Source organism: Columba livia, chromosome 2 (assembly GCF_036013475.1).
Source record: "Columba livia isolate bColLiv1 breed racing homer chromosome 2, bColLiv1.pat.W.v2, whole genome shotgun sequence".
NCBI classification, from domain to species: domain Eukaryota; kingdom Metazoa; phylum Chordata; class Aves; order Columbiformes; family Columbidae; genus Columba; species Columba livia.
In genome coordinates, this window is record NC_088603.1 from 6632681 (window position 1) to 6655169 (window position 22489).

General features: G+C 39.6%; 1 protein-coding gene across 1 annotated transcript in view; it reads left to right on the top strand.

Annotated features, from left to right (window-relative positions):
- LOC102083872 (sodium channel protein type 5 subunit alpha) overlaps positions 1–22489 on the top strand; it is a 194471-nt gene that overhangs the window by 36395 nt on the left and 135587 nt on the right. Inside the window, exons 2-6 of the mRNA XM_065055229.1 lie at positions 5816–6134; positions 7846–7956; positions 13048–13145; positions 16576–16704; positions 21518–21609. Coding sequence (XP_064911301.1) covers positions 5868–6134; positions 7846–7956; positions 13048–13145; positions 16576–16704; positions 21518–21609 — 697 coding nt within the window. The 5' untranslated portion in view covers positions 5816–5867. The remainder of the gene's footprint in view (positions 1–5815; positions 6135–7845; positions 7957–13047; positions 13146–16575; positions 16705–21517; positions 21610–22489) is intronic.

Sequence of the window (22489 nt, forward strand, 5' to 3'; positions counted from 1 at the left end):
TCTTTAAAGAAAGCATTTCTATCCAAATATTCCTGGTGCTAATAGATCACTTCCCCAGCTGCTGTGACCTCGCTGGGATGGGTAGAGCTCTGCTGATTTAAGCCAGCTGGAGATCTGGCTGATTATATGTGTTAGGAACGTGTACTACAAAAAAAAAATCATTGTTTATGGTCTTGACAAAATTATGCCTGTTGGAAAAAAGAAACAAACTAGATATCAGTTTAAGCAGAAGTAATGAATGTGCTGTGTAACATTTCAAGGACTGCATTATTTAGTTCCCCCTTGTTTTGATGTGAGCGCACAGACCCTCAGAATGTGTATTAGCAGCAACTGAAATTTTTCAGTTAAAAGAGAATTTCCCATGACACCTCATAGCTGTGGAATTGAAGTGTGGTATAAATATAAGTGAATTAAGTCTCAAAAGTTTGGCTGTTGGTTGTTAGGAAAATTATGAAGAGTGTGTAAGTCTCCTAGACTCCTTTAGCCTCTTGATCTTTGTTTCTTCATGTAGAAGGTCTTTATTTGATATCAGTTAAAACCAGGAATTCTCCATGAAATCATTACTTCATGCATGGAATAAAACTTCCATGCAGTCCCATACCGCTTGTAGTCTTTTTAAACATGATAAAATGTTTGTGTGTATGTGTAAACTTATGCATGAGAATTTGTGAATCTAGGCCAGTAACATTAAATTAAATATGTCATCATAGGGTTTTATATTTCCCTAGCCTATTATTCTCATGTTTTGCAGTGCTCTGCAGGTCAAAGGAAAATGCTAAAGAGATTATATGAAAAGAGGGGGGAAAAAGATGACTGGGTTCCGTGTAGTCTCAAAAATTTAGGATAAACCCATCCTCATGACTATTACCACAGCAGTAGGAATGCAAAGTCTATATTTAGTCACAAACACTTCTTAAATAAAAGGAGAATTTAGGACTCCTGATTATTATTTTTTATGCTTTAGACCTAGTAGAATCACAGGGGAAACACATGTGGTGCTACAGGCTGTCATCCATCTACTCAGCCCATGGTAGACTCGTGAGTGGCATTATGGAAATCAGTAGGGTTGATTGAATACAATCCTACTCTTGATGAGCATGTCTGATGGTATCTAACCTTTGGCCTATGAGTGCCACGTTCACATTGTTGATCTTCAAGTTCGGCTCCTTTTTTACCATTGCCAAATGTCTGAAATATATGCATGCATGTCCTTGATACTTGTCAGGCAAAGAATTCTACGCTATTCTTGAAGCATCTTGGGCCATGATGAGGGGCTGGTAGGCACCAGAGTGGTAGTCTGAGTCCACAAAACCCGTGCAAGAGAAGGAGGACAGCCAGCTTGTGGTGAGTGGGACCCACTTTCCCAGTATTTACACCACCCATTACCCATAGTGGCCATTTGGGTGATGGTCACCCATCCACAGGGAGTCAAAGAAAGGCTCGTAGGGCATGCAGGTCATGTTCTGAGAACCTGAAAGGTCTTTTGAGCAGGGGTAGCTGGAGCTTATGACAGCAATGCTAAAACTGCAATGGAAAATGATATTTATCCTTGTGAATAAATAGAGACGCTAGCTTATTTGTTTGTACTGTTCTCACTTCTTGCCATGCCATAGGAAATACGCGTCTTGGGGCTTTATTTTTGTATGCACATTTTGTTTACATAACCAGTACATTTTTATCAGCAAGAACCGATGTTAACTGAACTTAACAAAGACAAAGCAAGAGGGAAACGTTCATTCTGTGCATGGTGATATCACAGAAACAATGTGTTTGAAGACTTGCGCTTCAAAAATATGCTCAAGAGGAATGCAAAAATCCAGGCTTATGTTGTAAAATGTGAGTCACAACAGGTATTATCTCTTAAGAAATGGCATTCCAGATCTTTGATTCAGTCGTTGATGATTTTCCTTTGTAAGCTGTGGTGCTTTTTTACCCTTTTAAGAAACATCTGGGCTAACCCTGGCTATTTGTAGAAATGCTTGCAATTAATAGAGTAAAATAAATTAGACATAGAGAGGGCCCATTAAATTATCTTGTCCATTTCCTGAAAGCATGTGAAATTAAAAAAAGAATTAGGCTAAATATATATACTAAAACTTGGAACTTTAACTTAGATGCAATATGAGCACAAAACATGCCAAGATGTTTCAGTTGTAAGGCTGTTGGAAAAGTAAACAAAAGAGTAGCAAAACTCTATGTTTGTGTAGGATTTTCCAGTTGTTCCTAGGCAGCTGTTTTTCTGGAATTAACAAATTAAATTGAAAAGATCTGGTTTCACCAGTTTGAAGTCGAATCACTTTTCTAATAAGAGAACGCTTTAAGCATTAAAAAAAAACCAAACAATCTACAACCAAAAAAAACCCCAACTTCTCATTTTGATTAGGTTTTTCTGGCTACTTTGTCTCTCTCACCATTCCCTATCCTTTTTTGTTTGTGGGGGTTTTTTGTTTGTTTGTTTGGGTTTGTTTGTTTGTTTAATTTCACTGTTGCCAGAATAGCTTCTTTCAGAAGTCTTTAAGAAAGTCTGAGAAGGATGCTGAACATACTAGTGAAGATTAAGTTTTTGAGATCCATGAAAACTGCAGCACTTAGCAGAAACATTCCACACATTCTCTTATCTCAGGAAGGTACTTGGTGTTCTTCATGCTATATGGCCATGCCTCCAGTTCACCTATAAGGAGAAGGTAGTGCAGAGGTGGCTTCCACCATCTTTCCAGTACAGGGAATGTAGGTTGGAGACAGTGACCCAGCCTACCTGTTCTCTGAAGTACTAGAAGCAGGTAGTTGGTGCAGTGTGGATCTTGAGCACCTGCAAATGTACAGGGGTATTAACTTTAGTTCTCTGTGTGCTTCTATGTCTGTGTAAGCTCAGGCCAGCCACAAACCCTACCTGGAGTGCTGGTCCAGCTCTGGTTCCTCAGCACAGGACAGATATGGACCTGTTGGCTGAGAGAGTTGGGGTGTTCAGCCTGGAGAAGAGAAGCTCCGGGGAGACCTTATTGTGTCCTTTCAGTACTTAAAAGGGGCCTGTAAGAAAGACGGGGACAGACTTTTTAGCAGGGCCTGTTGCGAGAGGACAAGGGGTGATGGTTTTAACACAAAGGAGGGGAGATTCAGGACAGACGTGAGGAAGAAATTTTTTACACTGAGGGTAGTGAAACACTGTCCCAGGTTGCCCAGAGAGGTGGTGGATGAACCATCCCTGGAGACATCCCAGGCCAGGCTGGATGGGGCTCTGACAACCTGATCTTGTTGGACTAGGTGAGCTTTGAAGGTCCATTCCAACACAAGCTATTCTAAGAGTCTATGATTCTATGACCTGGCAGGCAGATTGAGCCCTTGCCCAAGAAGCACAGCCTGTCTCATGTTGACATTAGTGCTACACAAGGACAAAAGGACATAAGATCAGATGACTGGTTTCTCCAGACTGGTAGCCTAGGAAGAGTGTAAAACTAGGGATATCATAAGTAGTCTTTCTTGCATGTGCCCATGTTCTGCAACTAGGAGATTTTCTCAGTCAGAGACAGCATTTTTTGTTCAAAACCATTAATAGATCTTTCACCCTTGAATTTGTCCTGTGGCTTTCTGAATCCTTGCCATTTGCAGCCAACAAGTTTCACAGCCTAACTGCACCATGTGGGAAGTGGCTCCAGTAGTTGTTTCAAACCTGCTGCTCTGTGATTTCATTTGAAGGTTTTCCATTCTTTTATTATGAGAACAATCATTCCCCATTCGCCGTCTTAACAGTGCTTACGATTTTCTAGACCTCAACTAACAGCCCACAATGATCCCCTCTCCAGTTTAGAGACCTAGTCTGTGCCCTTCCAAAAGTACCTATCAGCCACTGATTTTTGTTGTCCCTTTCAGCACAGAAACAAGTTTCACTGTGAAGAAACAAAAACTGAAATGATAGCAAAACTGAGAATTCTCTGGCCACCTGTACTGATGTAATTTATAGAAAGTGAAATTCTACTTGCTTGCACTGGTGCTGAGTCACAAAGCATTCAGCATAAGAAAACTCAGTTTGCAGGAAAGCTTCTAATTTCCTGTTTTTCAGAAGGAAGGGAATAAAACAAATGATGTGGGGGGAGAATGGAAGGGAATAAAGAGAATAGATCTAAATAAAGAAGAATGTCAGAATACCCAAACTCGAGGGGGGCTAATTCATTTTAGCCATGCTTGTTCAAACACGCAGTAAAGCAGAGTATAATGTACAAGCTCCAGTAAATCATTCCTGTATGATAGGCTGTGATCAATGACAATTTAATGAATTCATTTGTAAACAAAGACAGGATAGGAAAAACAGTGGTTATTTGAAAGAGTACTTAAATAAATTGAGTCAATAAATATGCTATTTGTCATGCAGAGTCCAGTTAAAGTCTTGTTTGCTAACAAAAATGCTGTCATCGCAGAGCCTAATAGAAGCAAACTATCTGGAACTATCCACTCTAAATAGACAAATACCATCTGAAAGGAGAAAACAATCGCAGCTGAACAAAGAACTGTATCCTGCACACATCAATGAATGCGATAGGACAGCACACCTCAAAATCTACTATTTTGTTTGTCACTAGCTTATATTCTGATTCAGTATGCATGGTCTGGTGGTGGTTAAAAAACATGGGCTGTATTTCTTCTGTGAAATTAGTCTTAATTGTTGCATGGTGAGGATATCTCTTGCTGGAAAAACATACCACTAAAGTCACTCTTAAATTGGAAAATGCGGCTTCAGTGAACTTGGGTGGATTTGTGCAGGCTACTAGAACAGGGATTAGCCTCATCCCTTTTCATACAGTAGTTTTACATTAGTTTTCACAGCTATCCATGTTGTTTAGAGCAGATAGAAGAAGGTGTTCTGTTGTGTTTTTCATGCTTAACTTAATTAATGCAAGTTGAAGAGATGTGGCAATTCTCACTTGTTTTCATTCAGGTGAGAATTGGAAGTGTTTGCAGTGAAACACCATCAACCCAAGATGGTCAGACCCCTCTGGTTTGGGTTAGATTTTCAAACTGGTATTGGTTGGAAGGGGCCTGGTTTTCAGATGTGGTGAACTGGCAGCTGTGGTTATTCAGCATCTCAGAAGCCTGGAGTGCTCTCATGAAGGTCCTGGGGCTTTGGGAGGCAGAGTTGGGCTTCCAACATCCTTCAGATTGTAGGGTGTGGAGGAGAAGAAAATGCTTAAAAGTCTTGGCAGATATCTCGAAGATGGTATTTCCTATCTCAAAGGAAAGTAAAAATTATGTTGCAGAAGCCTAAGACAGAGATTATGAAGAATTTCTATGTGATTTAAGAATCTGAACTTGACCCTTCTTCACTCTTTAAATTTGGAATAGAACAGCTGGGAGATTTTTAGAGTTTGCATCATGTGGGTGAAGATGGGCTGATTTAAATCTGCCTTGCAGTCATGTTAGGCACATTGTTCATCCACTCCCAGAGCTGCATTTTCAAAAATGAGTTAGGAATCCAAATTACTGTGGCTTTCAGTGAAACTTAAGCTTGTGTGAATCTTGAGTTACTCCTTAGTTTGGATTTAGGATCCCAAGTGACTGAAAAACATAAGGATACTCCAGTCTATCTACAAAGTCTTTTTAGCTCTGATGATGAGTGATTCCTACTTCAAATTAGTTCCAGTCCTTTCTGTTTTCCTTTATGTTCTACTAACCACATGAAAGTAGATGAAGGGGTTCCTGATAATAGATAGCCAACAAGTTATTTGATTCATTTTGTTTGGTTGGTTGGTTGGGTTTTTGGTTCTGATGGCTGTGTTCTTCTTGCTTTACTTCTGTCACTAACCTTTGGTACTTCTTGTTTCAGCTGTTTCCAGTACTAGGAGTAACGACCAGTAAAGACAAAGCAGGATGAAAAGATGGCTGACTTCTTGTTACCACCGGGTACTAACAGCTTCCACCGGTTCACGCCTGAATCCTTGGCTGCTATTGAGAAACGAATTGCGGAGAAGCTTGCAAGGAATGCAAAGCAGGAGTATAGAGAGCAGCTGGGCGAAGAAGAGAAGCCTCAGCCTCAGTTTGATTTGCAAGCTTGCAAGAAGCTGCCGGATATCTATGGGACTGTTCCTCCAGAGCTCATTGGAGAGCCATTGGAGGACCTTGACCCTTTCTACAATGATCGTAAGGTGAGCACCAACCAGACATCCTTTGCTTTTGCTGAAGCATAAACTCTGTCTCTATTTTGAGGGCTCTGGTTGTTATCTTTTTACATCCTGTAAAAATGTTTTTTTCCAGATTAAGGATCAGAGTTTTGTCACAAGCAGGGCTCCCAGAAAACATCTAAGCAGGGGGGCAGAGAGGGATAAAAAACCATAATTAAAACTTAGGTGTTTTTAGATAACCCTGGGTATGAATACACAGTGTCTGAAAAGAGCAGAGCAGTAGCTGAGCTAAATGAAGCCAGAGGTTTTTATCTACCCTATCTTGCCTACTGCATGAGCCTTGACTCTTCACAGGTCTGGTTATCTCTTAAGCCCCTTAATGTGAAGGACTTCTGGGTGACTTGAGCCTTGTGCTAGCACTCTACACAAGAGCAGAAGGCACCTCTGCAACCGTTCCTGGAGAGCGGTGGTTCTTTGCCTGCTGAGGGGTAGTTCAGCTCCATTTAAGATGACCAAAATAAGAGCTGAAGGGAGATGTGAGCAGCTTTTGCAATGCTGCTGCTTTACAGGAGAGTGTGAGGTTCACCCCAAGTGAGCATCACCTGATGAGGAATCACGTGTAGGCTGGACCAAAGCCACAGCAGCGCAAACAGCTTCTGTCAAAAGACTGTTGACAGCTGAGCTGGGCTGGTTGCTTACTACAGTTCATTCCCCTTTGCAAACATTTTGCAACACAGGGAACAAAAGAAAGCTTCGAAACACTGTATTTTGTAGGCAGCTTCCAGTTCTTTCAGGTACTGGTATTCTGATTTTTGCTATATTATTTCCTGTAAATAATAAATCAATATGATCATGATAATGCTTCTATTAAAACAGTGTAGGAACAGGTGCAATGAATGGCTAGTGAATAAAAGTTAAATGGATAGGGACAAACAGATTACTTACCTGGAAGGGCCAGAATTAACTTACGTTGAAATCTGCCAGTTATTCCAAGGCACAAGCAGCAGGATATAGAATTGCAGCTTTACTGTCATTAAAGTCTTAGGCTCAAGGTAGGTGAGTTGCTTATAGTTTATCTATTGAGTGTCCTGATGCAGTCTCTGAGTGCATATTAGTTCCTCCATGCATAGTGGGGCATCTTCAGAGCTCTGTAAACTGGACCAGCATCCAATTCACTTTTGCTTTGGATATAAGATAACTTGGAGTATCAGTTTCGTCTGCCCATATTAACCTGAGTGCGATGACCTGAGTGCCAAGGTCAGGTCCTGCTGCGGAGCTGTGACTTGTGCAGCTTCTTGGTGAAACAACAGGTATCAACTGAGAGAAAGTGCTCAAGATAGGGAAGATGAGTAACAACACAATAAGGTTCCCAGCACCTGGGAAGAAGAGCATCATAAAAGTCCCTCCAATACCTTTTAGTGTCCAGATAATTGTTTTATTTTTAAAGGTGATCCCACTCTCTTCCCAGTCCTGTGATGGGAGTTGTGGCACAGGACCCTGTAAGGAGTGAAGGAATTAAAAATAGTTGGGATATTGCAATAGGATAGGCAACAGCTCTGCTGGGAGGGTTTGGACAAAACTTTTCACTTGAGTGAAAAGGAATTTGGGGTTCTTGGGAGGGAGTGGGGAACGGAGTGTGAGATACTGGCAGGAATTTCCCAATGGGACGTGGGCTGGAAAAAGCTGAGCATGAATGCAAATACTGAATGTTCTCATTTTCTGTTTTATTTTCCAGACATTTATAGTACTGAACAAAGGGAAGACAATCTTTCGATTTAGTGCCACTCCTGCCTTGTATATACTTAGTCCTTTCCATCCAATCAGAAGAGCAGCAATTAAAATTTTGGTACATTCATATCCTTTCTGTTGATTTCCCTCCTTGTGTATTTTATGTGGTTTTGAAACACAGATGGATGGAAGTCAGAAACCATTTGATTTCATTAAGCTGTTTTAAATCTTTTGGCTGAATTTGCTTGCACGAGCAGAAATGCACTTGGATTTTTGGTTTGTTTTGTTTTATATTGTTACGTGAGCTGTGAAAACGACCATATTATACTGCTGGCATCAGATAACATGAACTGCACTGGAGGGTCTTGGTGAGTTTACTCAGGACTAGAAGGTGTGAAGGGCCTGATTGTGTTTGGTAAAGAGTTAGTGGAAGAAACTGGCTGTTGAACCTTAGAAAGGAAGGGAACCAGGAGGCTGGAGCACACCTGGAGAAACCTGTGCTGATGGAGGGTTTTGCTATTGAGCTCTTAAGCAACTTCTCCCATGAGACTCTGTGGCATCGTATGCAGATGGAATTTAATTTTGAACTACCTCAGAACTGATTTTTTTCTTTTTTAATGTGGCCACAGAAACATTGTATTCTGACATAGTCACATCTCTCTGGAAGACCAAACTGACCCAAATGTTCAGCTTTGTGTGAACATTACTGAAAACACGCCCTTTTTCGTGAGTTGCATTCTTTCTCTGCAGTGCACATGGGAGACCTGGCAGTGATAATTCAAAGACTCCACGTGCTGCTGTGATGATCATGTAATGGTTTAGTGATGGAAATCCCCCATCTGCAATGCTCATGGCCACCAGAGAGAACTAATAAATACTGATCAGGCAGCATCTTAGAATCATAGGTTTATTATCAAATTTCAGGGGAAACAGTAGAGAAAGAAGCAAGATTCCCAGCGGGGAAAAAATTCATGTAGTGGGAAAAAAAATGAGAACATAGATAATCTAATATGAGAAAAAAAAGGTAAAGCATCTAGTAACAATAACTCTCTCTGTGCAAAAATGAATATGTGATATGAGCCAAGACATTAGTATGGTTACTAAGTGTGGTATATTACCATAGAATTTTGCAGAGATATTTGCTTATGGAACAGGTTATACATGCAAGCAGCACAGTTACATCAGCACAGCCTTGCTGAAGTTAATTGAGGTCAATGAATTTGCACGGGTATGACTAAGAGAAGAATTAGAAAACTGAGCTTCTTAGAAAAAGGTGTGTATCTGTGAATATTTGCTACAGCTTTGGAGGCCTGTTCTGTCTTCTGCTCACTTTATTCTATACTGACTAGTGAAGCCAAGATGTCACAGGTGTGCGTAGTACACAGGAACTACATGCTCTTAGTAGCAGAGTATGCAAGAAGTCATCTCACGTTACTTTGATGGATAAAGAGTACAGAGGAGTGAATTTGAAAGATATGTCAGGAGCAGAAATATGGTCAATAAGAGGTGTAAAATTTTGGGTGTGGAAGGTCAAAATGCAGGCAGCATTTTAGTTCCAGAAAGACCCAGGTTATTACCTTGTGTTGATAATGTCAGGAAATCCAACGGCTCAGTCTTGGGCAAGTGCAGGCAGGAGGCAACAGCTCCAGTCCCAGTGAAAAGCGATGAAGTTCCTGCATTAGGCACTGATTTGTTTTCTGTCGATAAAGTCCTTTCACATCAAACTGAAACACAAAGGCCAACTGGCTGAGCAGGCAGTCGATATCCCAGGCAGAAAGGAGCCTGAATTGGCGAGTACTCAAGCAGATAATATCACAGACATGAATCTGGGAATCAGATCTGTTGTCTTGCGTGAGTGTAATCAAGCAGTCTTTATTTTCCCCTGGGCAGAAGCTGAAAAAGAGCATTAACAAATGGTGCCCTGTCACATAAGTGTCTGAAGCAACGCCATATTTCCATTTCCAGTCATTGAGTGTACCTTGAAGGCCAACAGTAGAACAGAATAGAGAGCACGGAGTAAAATCAACCTATATAGAAGCTGTGGGAGTCATGTTTCTTGGTTACTTAGCTGTATATGGAGTTCTTCCTCTGAGACTTCAGGCAGGATTGATCCTATCTGTTCCCTGCTCATCTAGCCAAGCCTCACTAGTCTACTTATTCAAAAATACACCTTTCCAAGGGAAAAAACATCTATGGCCTACTAGTAATGTGAATTATTTCAATTAGCCACCTACCTCTAAACCATTTGTAGTTGTATCTCCTCTTCTTCAGAGTCTAGGAGGCCTCAAGAAAGGACCATGGCCCAGGTGGCTGCCCAGAACAAGGTCCTGGTCCATTTCTGTCACAGAGGACATGGGAAGTGTAGGTCTGCATCCCACCGGATGAACACTTTTTCACTTCTACATCATTATTAGCTATTGTAAACATATTTATTTACTATCTCGATCTTTCAATAAGATTAAACCGCTACTAACACTTCATTGAATACTGTATGCTTGAGAGACTCCTTTTCATTGTTCTTATCTGCAAGCCAAGGGCCGTTCTGTGGTATCCATCGTTTGTCCAAGCAGTTTGCTGCCCTGTATAAAATCCCTAGCAATTGCTAGTCCTAGTTTTTCTAGGTATTGTAGATAGTTGCTCTCAGTTTGTCACTGATCCAGAATGGGGTTTTGGCCAAAGTTACTTTCCTGGATGCTAGAATTATGGATTCTGGCCCATCAGAAAAAGAAAAGAAAAGAAAAATCTTAAAGAATTTCTAGTATTTGTTCATAGTTTCTGCTTGCAACTTTCCTCCCATCTGATTTTACACACTTTCCTCTGTAAGAGAAAATAAGACCTTGTGAAACACCAATTATATGTACTATTGATTGGGACTAACCTTTGCTTGCATGTATTACATGTAATTTGGCAACGATCACTTAAAGAGCCTCTAGTATTCAGTCTGCTAATTAACAATTATCCATCATAATGAAGTCTAGAATAGACGTATGCTGTGTTTCACTCAATATCTTTGTGCCAAAAGTTAAAATTTATAACTTTTATAATCGGTTTGCTTAAAGGCTACTCTATAACTTCAAATTTGAAATAATAGGTTTAATTAATTGCAGAAAGGAACCTGATGAGCTTATTATATTTGGTTTGTGGTCCATAACGGAGTCCAACTGATGCTTCTGGATGAGTTAGCCATGTCAACTTATGGATCAGTAGGCTTTCAAAAACTGGAATTTACAGCAGACAATGGTGCTAATATAGATTATCTCAATTTCATCTCCTTTACTTTGTTGTTTCTGAGTAGATCATCATCACAGACTTTTTCTAATGCAAACAATTGCATTAGAATTCAGGAAGGAATGCTAATTTTCATTCTGTAGGAATTTCTGTTTTCTTTCTTTCAACACAGGTCTCTGACTTTGCATAACCAGCTGAAATGTTTCTTTCTTTTTTGTTCTGTATAGTTTTCAGCTTGGTCATGAAACTCTTTGAATTCAGAGTGCATTCGATGTCCCAAAGCTGATCCCTTACATTTTCAACCTGTGTTCTCCAGTATATTCTCTTTGGTGTTTCAATAAGAAGGTGATGATACCTGCCTATGAAGGAGAATCTGGGAAAGCTGTTAAGATTCAGCTCGTAGCACAAGAAAACAGTGATGTATAAATCAGACCAGTGGTTCTAAAATGGGTGGTTATAGAGGGATTTCCTTGCTTGGAATTCAGTTGGAGGACAAAATTTATTTTGGCTTGTCCTAAAGATACCCCTCTGTTTTACAGTTGTTGCTTTCATAGCATTTGATGGTAAGCTTACAACGTAATTGTGTTAACCAGATGGACACACCTTTTGGATATGCATCTCAGGCTGACTTGAGAAAATGTTGCTCAATATCAGATCTCCTTCCCAGTCCTTCAGCAGGAGGTGTTGGCCCCAGAAGTGGAAAATTTTGTGAGCTCAGCAGTCCCTTTGAGTTCAATTACTACCTCCTGCAATGGCGCTGGGGAATATGCAGGTTGGTTACTACCAATTTAACCTCATATTTGCTTATGTGGCCCATCGGAAAACATTCCACTCTGTATTCAGCAGAGATTTTGGCTCTGTGAAAGGACAATTTTTATACAAACGTTTTAGGACGTACCTTTGAAATTATATTCCTTGATCACTATTCTTAAACAAAAATTACCACCAATGGGATCAGTAAAGGGGTGAAACAGAAAACCCCACACTTTAATTTTTTCCTAAAGAATTTTTTCCTAAATGTTTTTCCTAAAGAAGGCGAAATAAATTTACATTTGTATTCTACTGTTCTTCCTTGAGATGGGTTCCAACCTATTGACTGAGTTGTAGGCTGTTTTCCTTTGCCTTATCTTCTCTCCACTTAATCAGTTAAACTTTTTCCATTAGTACACGACCTATTATTTATGCAGGAGAATCCTTTCATGTTTTGCCATTTTTTTGCAGAAAGGGGCATGTGCTTTTAGGACAGCAGTTCAATGGACTATGTTTTCAATTTCAGGAATTTGGTTTAGGGTGCTCCTTTTCATATTTATGGCCCCAGCTTAGCAGCTAAGTGCATGGACTATACACTTGGGAGGTTCATTTTAGTCTCCAATTAAGGAAGCTGGTGCTTCAGCTGAGGCAGTTGGCTTTGCAGAACAAGACTCTGTATTTGCCGTGAGAGTTTGCAGACCAAGCCTTAAAATTAGTGCTCTGAAACCCATATTAGCTTTTGGTGAAACTTTATACTGAAAGCGAGATCTCAAGCCCATTAGAGAGATTACAAAGACCAGATTTATAACTTGCCCTACTGCCTGAGAAATATTTCAGGATGCAAAATAATGGGGATTTGCAGACACAGGTTTTTTCCGTTGATACTTAAATGATACTAATCCCTCTTTTCATGCAAAGTTGTGTACCTATGCACACTGTCATCTGACCGACACAGCTGTAAATTTGGGGTATTGTGTTTTCAGAAGACTGCACAGTCAGTATGTTTGTTTGCTGTATAAGGTTATTTGTAAAAGATGCAGGCAAAGAAAAATAAAACGGGGAAGATTTCCTCATTTTTTGTGTTCATATGATTATTTGTTTCCTCATGCACTTGAAAGGAAATGTCTATAGTGCTTTTTAAGCATTATGCAAATTATGAGTGAGCTATCACATCTTGTGTGAAATGACAAAAGTTTATGAAGTCTTATATGCGTTGTTTTCCTTAATTCAGTTATTTACATTGTTCAGTATGTTTATTATGTGCACTATTTTAACTAATTGTGTATTCATGGCACAATCAGAGACTCCGTCATGGAATAAATACGTTGAGTAAGTATCCTTGCTATTTTACAGCTGTCCTGTCTTTATCTCATCCTTCCTTTTCCGTTTGCTACATTTTTCTTTTCATTTTCTTTGCTGTTGTCTAATCTCTTTCCCTTAACACTGACCATAGCATCTGTCCTGACAAAACATTTTGCCAGGTGTTTCTTGTTTATGAAAACTCCCTTAGTAAGCCAAGTAACAATTTTTAGACTATGAAGCTCATACTTAATGCTAAATGCACTTGCTCTGCTACCTCTGAATGAAATCACATATGAGAACAACTCAATTTGATTGAGTTCTCAATCTCAACAACTCAACTGTCCAGACTTCCATGATTCCCATGCAAGAGATTCAGTGGTTGGACACAACAGAATAGGCTGATGGAGTTTAAGTTGAATTATTTCAGAAAATACTTCCTGGGTGTACATAGTTCTGTCCTTAAATTGAAACTTATTGGAGACAAAAGTTTCTTTTGGACTGAGCGTGTCATGATAAGCGTTCCCCTGTAATCAGTGGTAGGCATACTTAAGAGCAAGCATAAAATTGTCTGAGAACACTTTTATGAATGTCTTTATAGCTTTCAGACCTTCAGAAAAAATAGCAAAGATATCAGTTGAAGGGTTTGTTTTGTTTTTTTATTTTTTCCTTAATTATTATTATTATATTATTAAGGGAGACTGACAGGCTTCAGAAAGCCCATTCCATTTCTTTAAGTTGCTTTAAAATATTCCTGTTAGAAATAGATACCAGATGCACAAGCTAATCAACGTACAGTGCATTTAACAATTATTTTGGCTCATTGAACCAATCAGAACACACTTTTTATTTCTGACTGACATATGATAAACACAGCCATCTGCTGCTCCGTAGCCTGGTGGTTGGTCTACTCAGGGCTGTGAGGAAAGACAGTAAAGTGCCCTTATTTTAGGTTTCATAAAATCATGCAGGGCATATCTTCTAGGCCATAAATTACTAATTATAGGTAGTGCTGAACCAAATATTTCATCTGATCACAATAACATCCTAATCCCAGGATGTTTCATGTATTTCTGTATAGTGTACTACCCTCAAGTATGTCTGTGACTTTCCTTTTCCTCTCATGTTGTCCTTTTCTTATTGAAAACTGTCACACAGAACCATAGCCATGATGTATTCAGCTGAAACATGGACATCTCACCCATGTGAGTCAAAATTAGGTCTACAGCTGGGAATTTGAACACTCTGAAGGAAAACACCCAAGTTCTTGTTGTGTCTTCCATAGTCAGGAGAATGTGGGTGATGTTATCAGTGCACCAAGTGGGGCATCCAAGAAACTTAGAGCAGAAATGCAAATGGACCCATGTGGGATGGAGTAAATATTTTCTCTTCCATGTTTCTTGTTCTCCTATGTCCCCTCATACCTCTCAGCTTTTCCTCCTCAAGTGCAGAGAGTGAAATCAAAGGCAAGTACTTTCAAGGAGCTAAATAACCCAATGAACTGTAATTCAAATTGATTAATATTGGATTTGGAAAAGAGACATTTAATCCATTTTGTTCTGCTGTTCCAGAGACTCACAGGGGATACAGGAGTAACCTTGTCCAAATATTTGTCCTAGATTCTTCCTTTAAAACATTTTCCGTTTTGGAAAAATAAATAAATTCAATTTACCACATTTTTTTTTTTTTTTTTTTTTTAATCCTGACTTCTGCTGTTAAAGAAGCTGTTCAATTCCTGGAGGACTTTGCCCGATCCATTTAGAATTAGATGATGATTATACAATCAATTAAACCATCTGACATGCTGAATAAATACAAGTGCTTTATCATTTTAATGAGCTTATGTACCGTTAAGTATTTTTTCCAGTTCTTTGCAGAGGTTTTCTGCATGTATTACTAAATACACATGCTTAAAGAGACTGTCACATGAGTGACCTATATTTGAAATATCAGAGCAAAACTAAACAGGAGCCAGGAAAAGTCAGACACAGGGTAATACACAGGCGTATGGTCAGAGAGATGTGAGAAATTTTTAATGCCCACTGTTGCACAAAACTAGTCCTGCTGATCTAGGCTTTAAGATGAAGCATGCTGAGGTTTTATAATGTATGTAGTGATCTCTGCTGTGTGACATGATGACAGGAGGGCATGAGATTTGCCACTACCTCTGTGTGCCCACTTGCAGATCAGCAGGATACAGCTAAGAGAAGACTTTTCCTTTTTATTTGTAGTGCATAAGTTCTTTATATTATCAACTTTATTTGCTTACACCTTTTGTTTTTGCTAAACAGGAATCCCAACTCCTACATTTTCTGCATGTGATGGCACCATCATAGCTACTAATGTTTAGGGGCTAAACAGAAAACCCAGGCTAGTATTTCTAGTGAAAACCCTGACATCCTGACTTATGAGATTTATGTTCTGTGGAATTTCAGGTGTTTGTTGCCTTTAACAGGTTTTGGTATCATCTGCATCTTCAATTGGAGAAAAGGAATAGGGAGTGCCAGTGGCGGATACTAAACATCTATTATTTTGATTAAGATATGGCCTAGAATAGCTAGTCTCATTGGACTAGATGCCTTGGGTAGAAACATTTAAAAAAGAGGTGTCATATGCCCTGAGGTATGTCTCTAACAGTAGGTAGAGCCCTCAGTGAATACAGATCTGAATGTTATAGATCAGATACATTACTGTCCCCCACAGAGCATTTACTAAATTTTATTACAAGTATCATGTTTACTACAAAAGGTGAGATGTATGTTCTATCCAAGATCATCACAGTAAAGAGGCTGTCGGTAGTAAACAGCTTGTCTTCCTAAGGAAAAAAAAAAAACACCCTTGTGTCTCTTTTACTGTCAAGAAGGTCAAAATTACTAAGTATAGTATTCAGATGGGAGTTGTTTTCCTCTTTTTCAGTGAGAGCATTCTGTTTAATTCTGAGAGCTGGCATGATTTACTGTGGATAGTGAAACACAAGGGAAACAATACCATTTTTAGCTAATAAAACCAAGTGGTGACTTTTTTTTCTTTCAACTCACTGTCCTTCAAAATGTCCTGAGCAGGAAGAGATGAGAGGTATGAGTGAAACAACCTCCCTCCTTCAAATCAGAGAAACAATGAGGAATGTGGCATAATCCGTTCCTCTTTAACTGGCAGTTGCAGGCAGAGCTTCAGAAATCCCATAGCACAACTTAGAAATGTAGTATTCATGCCTGAGTGGGGATTCATCAAGCTACTCCCTATGGAGAAAATTATCCTGCCGCTGTCATTAGTGCTTTCCCATTTCTTACATATTCCTTGGTCCACACATGGAGCTGCTCATCGTGACTCAGGTGAACAACCCCAACAAGATGGGCAGGAGTGTCTCAGACAAGTAGGATTGGGTTGACTGTGCCTCTGCTGTTCCTGCCATCTACTGCTTGCTAATGCCCTTGCTTATCTTGGCCGCTTTGTTCCCCAGGTACACTTTCACTGGCATTTACACTTTTGAATCATTGATAAAAATACTGGCGAGAGGATTTTGCATGACAGAATTCACCTTCCTTCGAGACCCGTGGAACTGGCTGGATTTCAGTGTTATTGTTATGGCGTAAGTAGCACTCCTCTATATTTTTCAAGACTTCAGTATACAATAGAACTTAAAAAAATATCTAGCTGTTCTCTTTTTTTTTTTTTTCCCCACTCAAATTGTACTGAAAATGAGAAAATGCTGAAGTGCATTAGGATGGAGGGGGTTTTTTCCTGAGTGGTTTCAGAGGAAGAAGTCAGAGGAATTCTCAGTTCTGTTCTTTCAATTCACTAGATTATTCTGGGGAAATTATTTACCTTCTCTGTGCTCCACAGAGAGAGCTGTTTGTAAAATATCTTTAATAATACTTGCCTATCTAATGTAGTTTTGGGAACATTCAGACCCCTGAAGAGTAAGTGTTTCATGACTGAGCACCCCTGTATTTAAATCCCTATTTATACTCTACCTATATCTAACAGCACCAAAGCTGTTTTTCTGTTCTTCACTTCATAAATCCTCTTCACCCTCAAAGTAATTACTATTTTCCTACAATAGAGCATTAACTTAAAGGCCTCTGAGACTTGTTATAAATCTCTTGAGAATAGAGATCTGGCCCCAACATGATGTTCCCGTTCAGCTGTATAGGTTTATCTAGATTGTTAGAGTTCACTCAGGACATGAGGGGTTCTTGTGCTATGGAGATGCTGATGGATTTGTGGCATCTAGACAGCTAAAAATACATAGGGTAGGGGAGCAGTCAGCCAACACTCACAGCAGACACAGGGTCAGGCCAAGCTCCGGCCAAAAGCAGATGTCTGACACTGTTGGTATCTCCAGCTGAGATAGAAATCCAGGTTTTCTTCATAGTCAAAGAAGAGAGGAAAAGCACATGAAGAGCACAAGGTGTCCTGAAGTGGAAGCTAATAGAGATGCTCTGAAAAGCCCCATTTCCTAATTGTAGAAGGATTTCATTTGATCTCGCTGTATTTTCTGCTTAGTGATAGCTATATAATGTTCTGGTTTTAGTTTAGTTCTCGCTGCCCTCTTTAAACCTCATCATTCACAGCCTCAGGTGAGATACAAGCACTGACATTTGAGCTGAACTTCTAGGCCTGTGACATTTGAACAGAATCAAAATTGGTAAACAATGTTCAATGGAACTTAGTTCAAACACCAGTGAGGGCTACTGAAGTTGTTCGAAAAACCCTGGCAGGCTGCAGGAATCAGGACCAATTATCCAAAGAGGGTCTGGATGATGCTCTTAGTCATATGATTTAGTTTTAGGTAGTTCTGTGAGGAGCAGGGAGTTGGACTCGATGATCTTTTGGGTTCCTTCCAACTTGAGAAATTCCACGATTCTACAATTTTTAGCAGCATTTAGCAGAAGACCAGCATGAAGATGTGTAAAACCTATGTGGAATTAATTGGGAAGATTCCCATTTATTTTAGTAGGCTTTGGATCAAAGCCAGCCCTAGGCCAGATCCTGGTATCTGTTACTGCATTCCTGTGGACTTGGCTGAACTGACATCTGGGCATCATGATAAGCCTTAAAAAAAAATGCAACACAGATAGGGAGGAGCTTTTAGAGGTCAGCAAACAGGTATTTTTCTCAGATAAACTTTTCACCAAGCAGTGCTAAGTTCAATTCTCCTGCAACGTTGAGAGGCAGGACAGAATGATAAAAGTGTCATGTGCCTGCTCTCCTGTCAGTCAGACCTGTTTGTGAGTTAGGATGTGAGTTTATTTGCAGTTGTCTGAATTCGGGACAACATGAAGGGCTTCTGTGCATGGGTTCCCTCAGTTCTACAAGGAAGGAGGCTTTTGGCAGTGAGGTAGAAAGGCACAGAGAAAAGGACAATGAGCCACGGCTTGAAACCTTGGCAACGCATCTGTTGCACTTCATCTTCTCTGCTGAGATAGAGGTTGGGGTATCACCCCTGGTTCTGCAGAACTGCTCTGGGAGCATGTTCTTTCCTGTCACTGAAATTCAAGTCTGAACATTCAGTGCAGGGCAAGGTCTGGATATCTTCTAAATTATCTGCCTTATCTCTGAGTGTTTTGGGTTTAGGGAGCTGAAGACACATGAAGGTTTGCACAGATCTTGGGACTGGACAGTTGGCCAGAGGTGAACTCATTCCCTGCAGGTAGAAACCAGGGTCTGGTGCCGACAGGTTGTGGGCTTAGACCTTGTTCTGCTTTTCTAATTCTTCTAAACTTGAATGGCCACTCAGTGCTCCAGCCCAAGGATTCATGAAAACTTCTTTAAGGCTTGTTTAATGAGAGGGTTGGGTGTCTGTGCTTTCCTATCTGCATTTCAATTTTCTTTCCAAATGATATTTCATCTCCTAGTTAGAAGATCCTTAAAACAGGGTTTAAAAGGTGTTTAGAGAGGTTCTTAGGGATGTGATTTAGTGCTAGAGTTAGGTTGTGGTCAGACTCGATAATCCTGAGGGTCTCTTCCAACTGAAATGATTCTATGTGAAAAATCGAGCTTCTCAGTATCAAATTACAGCAATGGCTACACTCTTCAGAACCAGCATCCATTCCTATTTTTCTTTAAGACTTATTGTACTAACATTCTTAGAATAGAAAAAGAATTGGAATTCTGGAACAAAAAAGAAATAGGGAAGTGTTTCCATGAGCTCACAGGAAGCAGTGAGAGAGTTAAATCTGACTGTAATATGATCTTAATATATACAACGAAACCTCTGCAACGAAACACTGCAAGCAGTGGATAGCACAGAGCGCTGGATAATGGACTCTATTCTGATATGATTTATCTTTCATATAAATCCAATTTGCAAGTAATTTTAAGTAAGAGTGATTACACAGGTAACTCCGGTGTTGTATTTGCTAGTAGCTAGTGTGATTCTAGTGGTATTTCTGTATCTGGAAACAAAGATGGCATGAGGCTTCAAAATGAGAAAGCCTCATAAGGGGCCATGAGATCTAGATGGACCAAGGGTTTTGAGGTAAAGGAAGATTGGATTCTTTCAGTGGTACGACTGTCACTTCATTAATATTTATTGCCAGATAACTTCTTACCTCCTCTTTGAGGCAGAAGCAGCACAGATTGGGTTTCAGAGAGTAGTTTTAAATACCATGCTAGGGATTAAGTGGTGCCACAGGTCTCCAGGGCTTTTCTTCTGCCTTGTGCTCAGAGACACAGCTGTGGCTTGTCACCCTCTGTGGGGCCATAAATGGGTTCAGGGGAGATTATGAAACTGTCCCTGTTTAGGTCACTCCTTCCAGACAAGCAAGTACTTTCCCAAACACATGAGGAAGAGGCAGCTCCAGCTCTGGGTGGGAAGTTCCCTGTCAAAACCCTAATTATAAGATGGCTAACAGGGAAATTCAGGATGGGAGTTCCAGTTGCTTCTTAGTCCCTGATATTGAGGAACTGGTCTGCTGCATTTTCATCCAAGAAACGGCCAAAATAAATCTTAATTAACTATTGTGAACGAGCAGTAGTAGTCTTTGCTTCATATGCTGTTCACATATTATTAATGTGTTTTTACAAATCTCTGGGCAGCAAAACCATATTCCTAGTTTGGGAGAAAAGCACTGGGTAAACCTGGGGAGGAATTACCAAACAGGTGAATCTTTGCCCAGGCTTCTCTATGAGATTATGAAAAAGAGAAGCAATATTGCTCTTCCAGGCTATAATCTGGATTAGTAGATATGAAGAGGATGCTTTGTCCTCCCCAGAGGCCTTTGCACAAAATCCACTTAAACAGACTTTGTAAAATAATGAGGTGAGTTTTTTTATCTTGACATATAAAAACAAATGCCTTAAAGAGGCAGAATATGCAAATGAAATTTAATAGAAATTTAATAGTCAAATGGTCCAAGAGGTTTTTTGTTCAGAAGATACGGTGGTGACTTTTCTTCTGTTGCATACTGACTTGGAGGAAATAATTTTGTGTAATGCTGAAAATGCCAAACTCATTCCATAACTGACCCTTCTGGGAGCATTTTGCTCAGATGTGGCATGGTTCTCCATGATGAACAAAATAGGCAGTGAAGAACTGCGGTTGGTATTTTAATCATAAGTAGTTTTTAGTAGGATCGCAATTATATTCTTTCAAAATCCATATTCCTGCAGCCAAAGGGCACGGTTTTTATGTACAAAACAAAATAAAATTGTAAGCAGCTCTTGAAACCAACTTTTGCTTTACCACAGCGTAGAGCATCTTAGAATAAACAACGGAGTAGAAATATTTGCACTGATATTTTCCCATGTTGTCCTATATGTAGTTTGCAGAAGCTATTATGTAAAAATTACTTGGGTATTTGAAGCTTTTATTTTTGTTAAGAGTAGCAAAAAAACTCTTAATATGTCCTAAAACATAAAAGAATTTTTGTTATACTACATGATGGTAAAATCTTCTAGGTATTTATTGCTGAACAGCATGATAACAAGTTCACCCAGTAGTTTTAAAGAATTGATGCCTATTAGATAAGTTTAATAGTTCAAGAGCCATTTGAAATAACGTGAATTATGAAAAAACCCATGACAAATGGCATTAAAGAACAGCCTGAAAAGTGGATGCACGTCTCATTTGGCTGCGTTCACTCCTGCTGTTTATGAATGTATTCTTCATTCAGACTAGTCTCATCCTCTATTGTATAATTCCAAATAACTGTGACTTAATTCTACAGGTATGTAGGAGAATTTGTGAATGTAGGCAGTGTTTCACCTCTTCGGACTTTCAGGGTATTGAGAGCTTTAAAAACTATTTCAGTAATTCCAGGTAAGAAGCTCTGATCCTTATGTTTTGGCTCTCAGCTACAAGTGATTCTTTCTCTGTCTCTCTTTGTCCCTTTGACTGTTGTTTTTTTTTTTTTGCTGGTGTTTTGTCATTGTCTGTGTGTGACTTTCCCTTGTTACAGATACATAACTGAATTTGTGGACCTGGGCAATGTCTCAGCCTTACGAACGTTCAGAGTGCTGCGGGCGCTGAAAACAATCTCAGTCATTTCAGGTGAAAATCAGGTTAAACACTCCGGCTGCAGTTGAAGCCTACATGCCATTTCCAGTAGTAAACACAGTGATTACAAATGACTTAACCATAGATGCTGATCAGGAAATGGAGGAATGTAGGGAATGTGACCTGTCAATAGAATACATTTTTCATATGCTTTTCCAATACTGTTTTTGTGGGCAGAAGAAGTTACAGTGCCTCCAGAATTACAGACTTCACTAAGACAAGTGCTGCTGTAACAACGGCGGTATACCATGGCTCGTGAATCACATACATAAAGCCCTCATTCATGAACCGTAAGAAAATGGCAATGAAACTTTTAAAATCTTCGGATATTGATTTTTAAAAATGGAAGGTTAATGACCTCAAAATGCATATTCGTGTTTAAAAGCACATCAATAGAAGAATCTATATCTGCGCTATGAGCTGAGGTTTCAAGACTGCAGGCACAGCCTAATTTGTCATGGTGTTTATCCATTTGCATGTGACAGAAACACTATTTAAATTTCAGACCCTGAAAAGATCAGAAAATGTTTCATCATTGATTTTGTTAGGTTCAGCATTTCAGCAGCTCATGTCTTCTCACATTTTCAAGGATATGAGTGCCCATTGCCTTCCCCCCCAAAAAATAACCCAAAAAGTATCAGTGTTTTACTACAGATCTGGTAGTGAAATAAGCTATTTTTTCATAGCTTTTATCTAATCTATTACTATTTCTTAAAATAATAAATGACATTTGCTATTAAGTAATTTATGCAGAGATGAGTCCATTGAGGACTAACCATATGACAATAATTTCTTGCCAAGCATTATCTATGGACAGGTCTCATTCAGCCTCAGTGTTTAACATCTCCAACCTGCATGACAAGGTAGAGAAGAC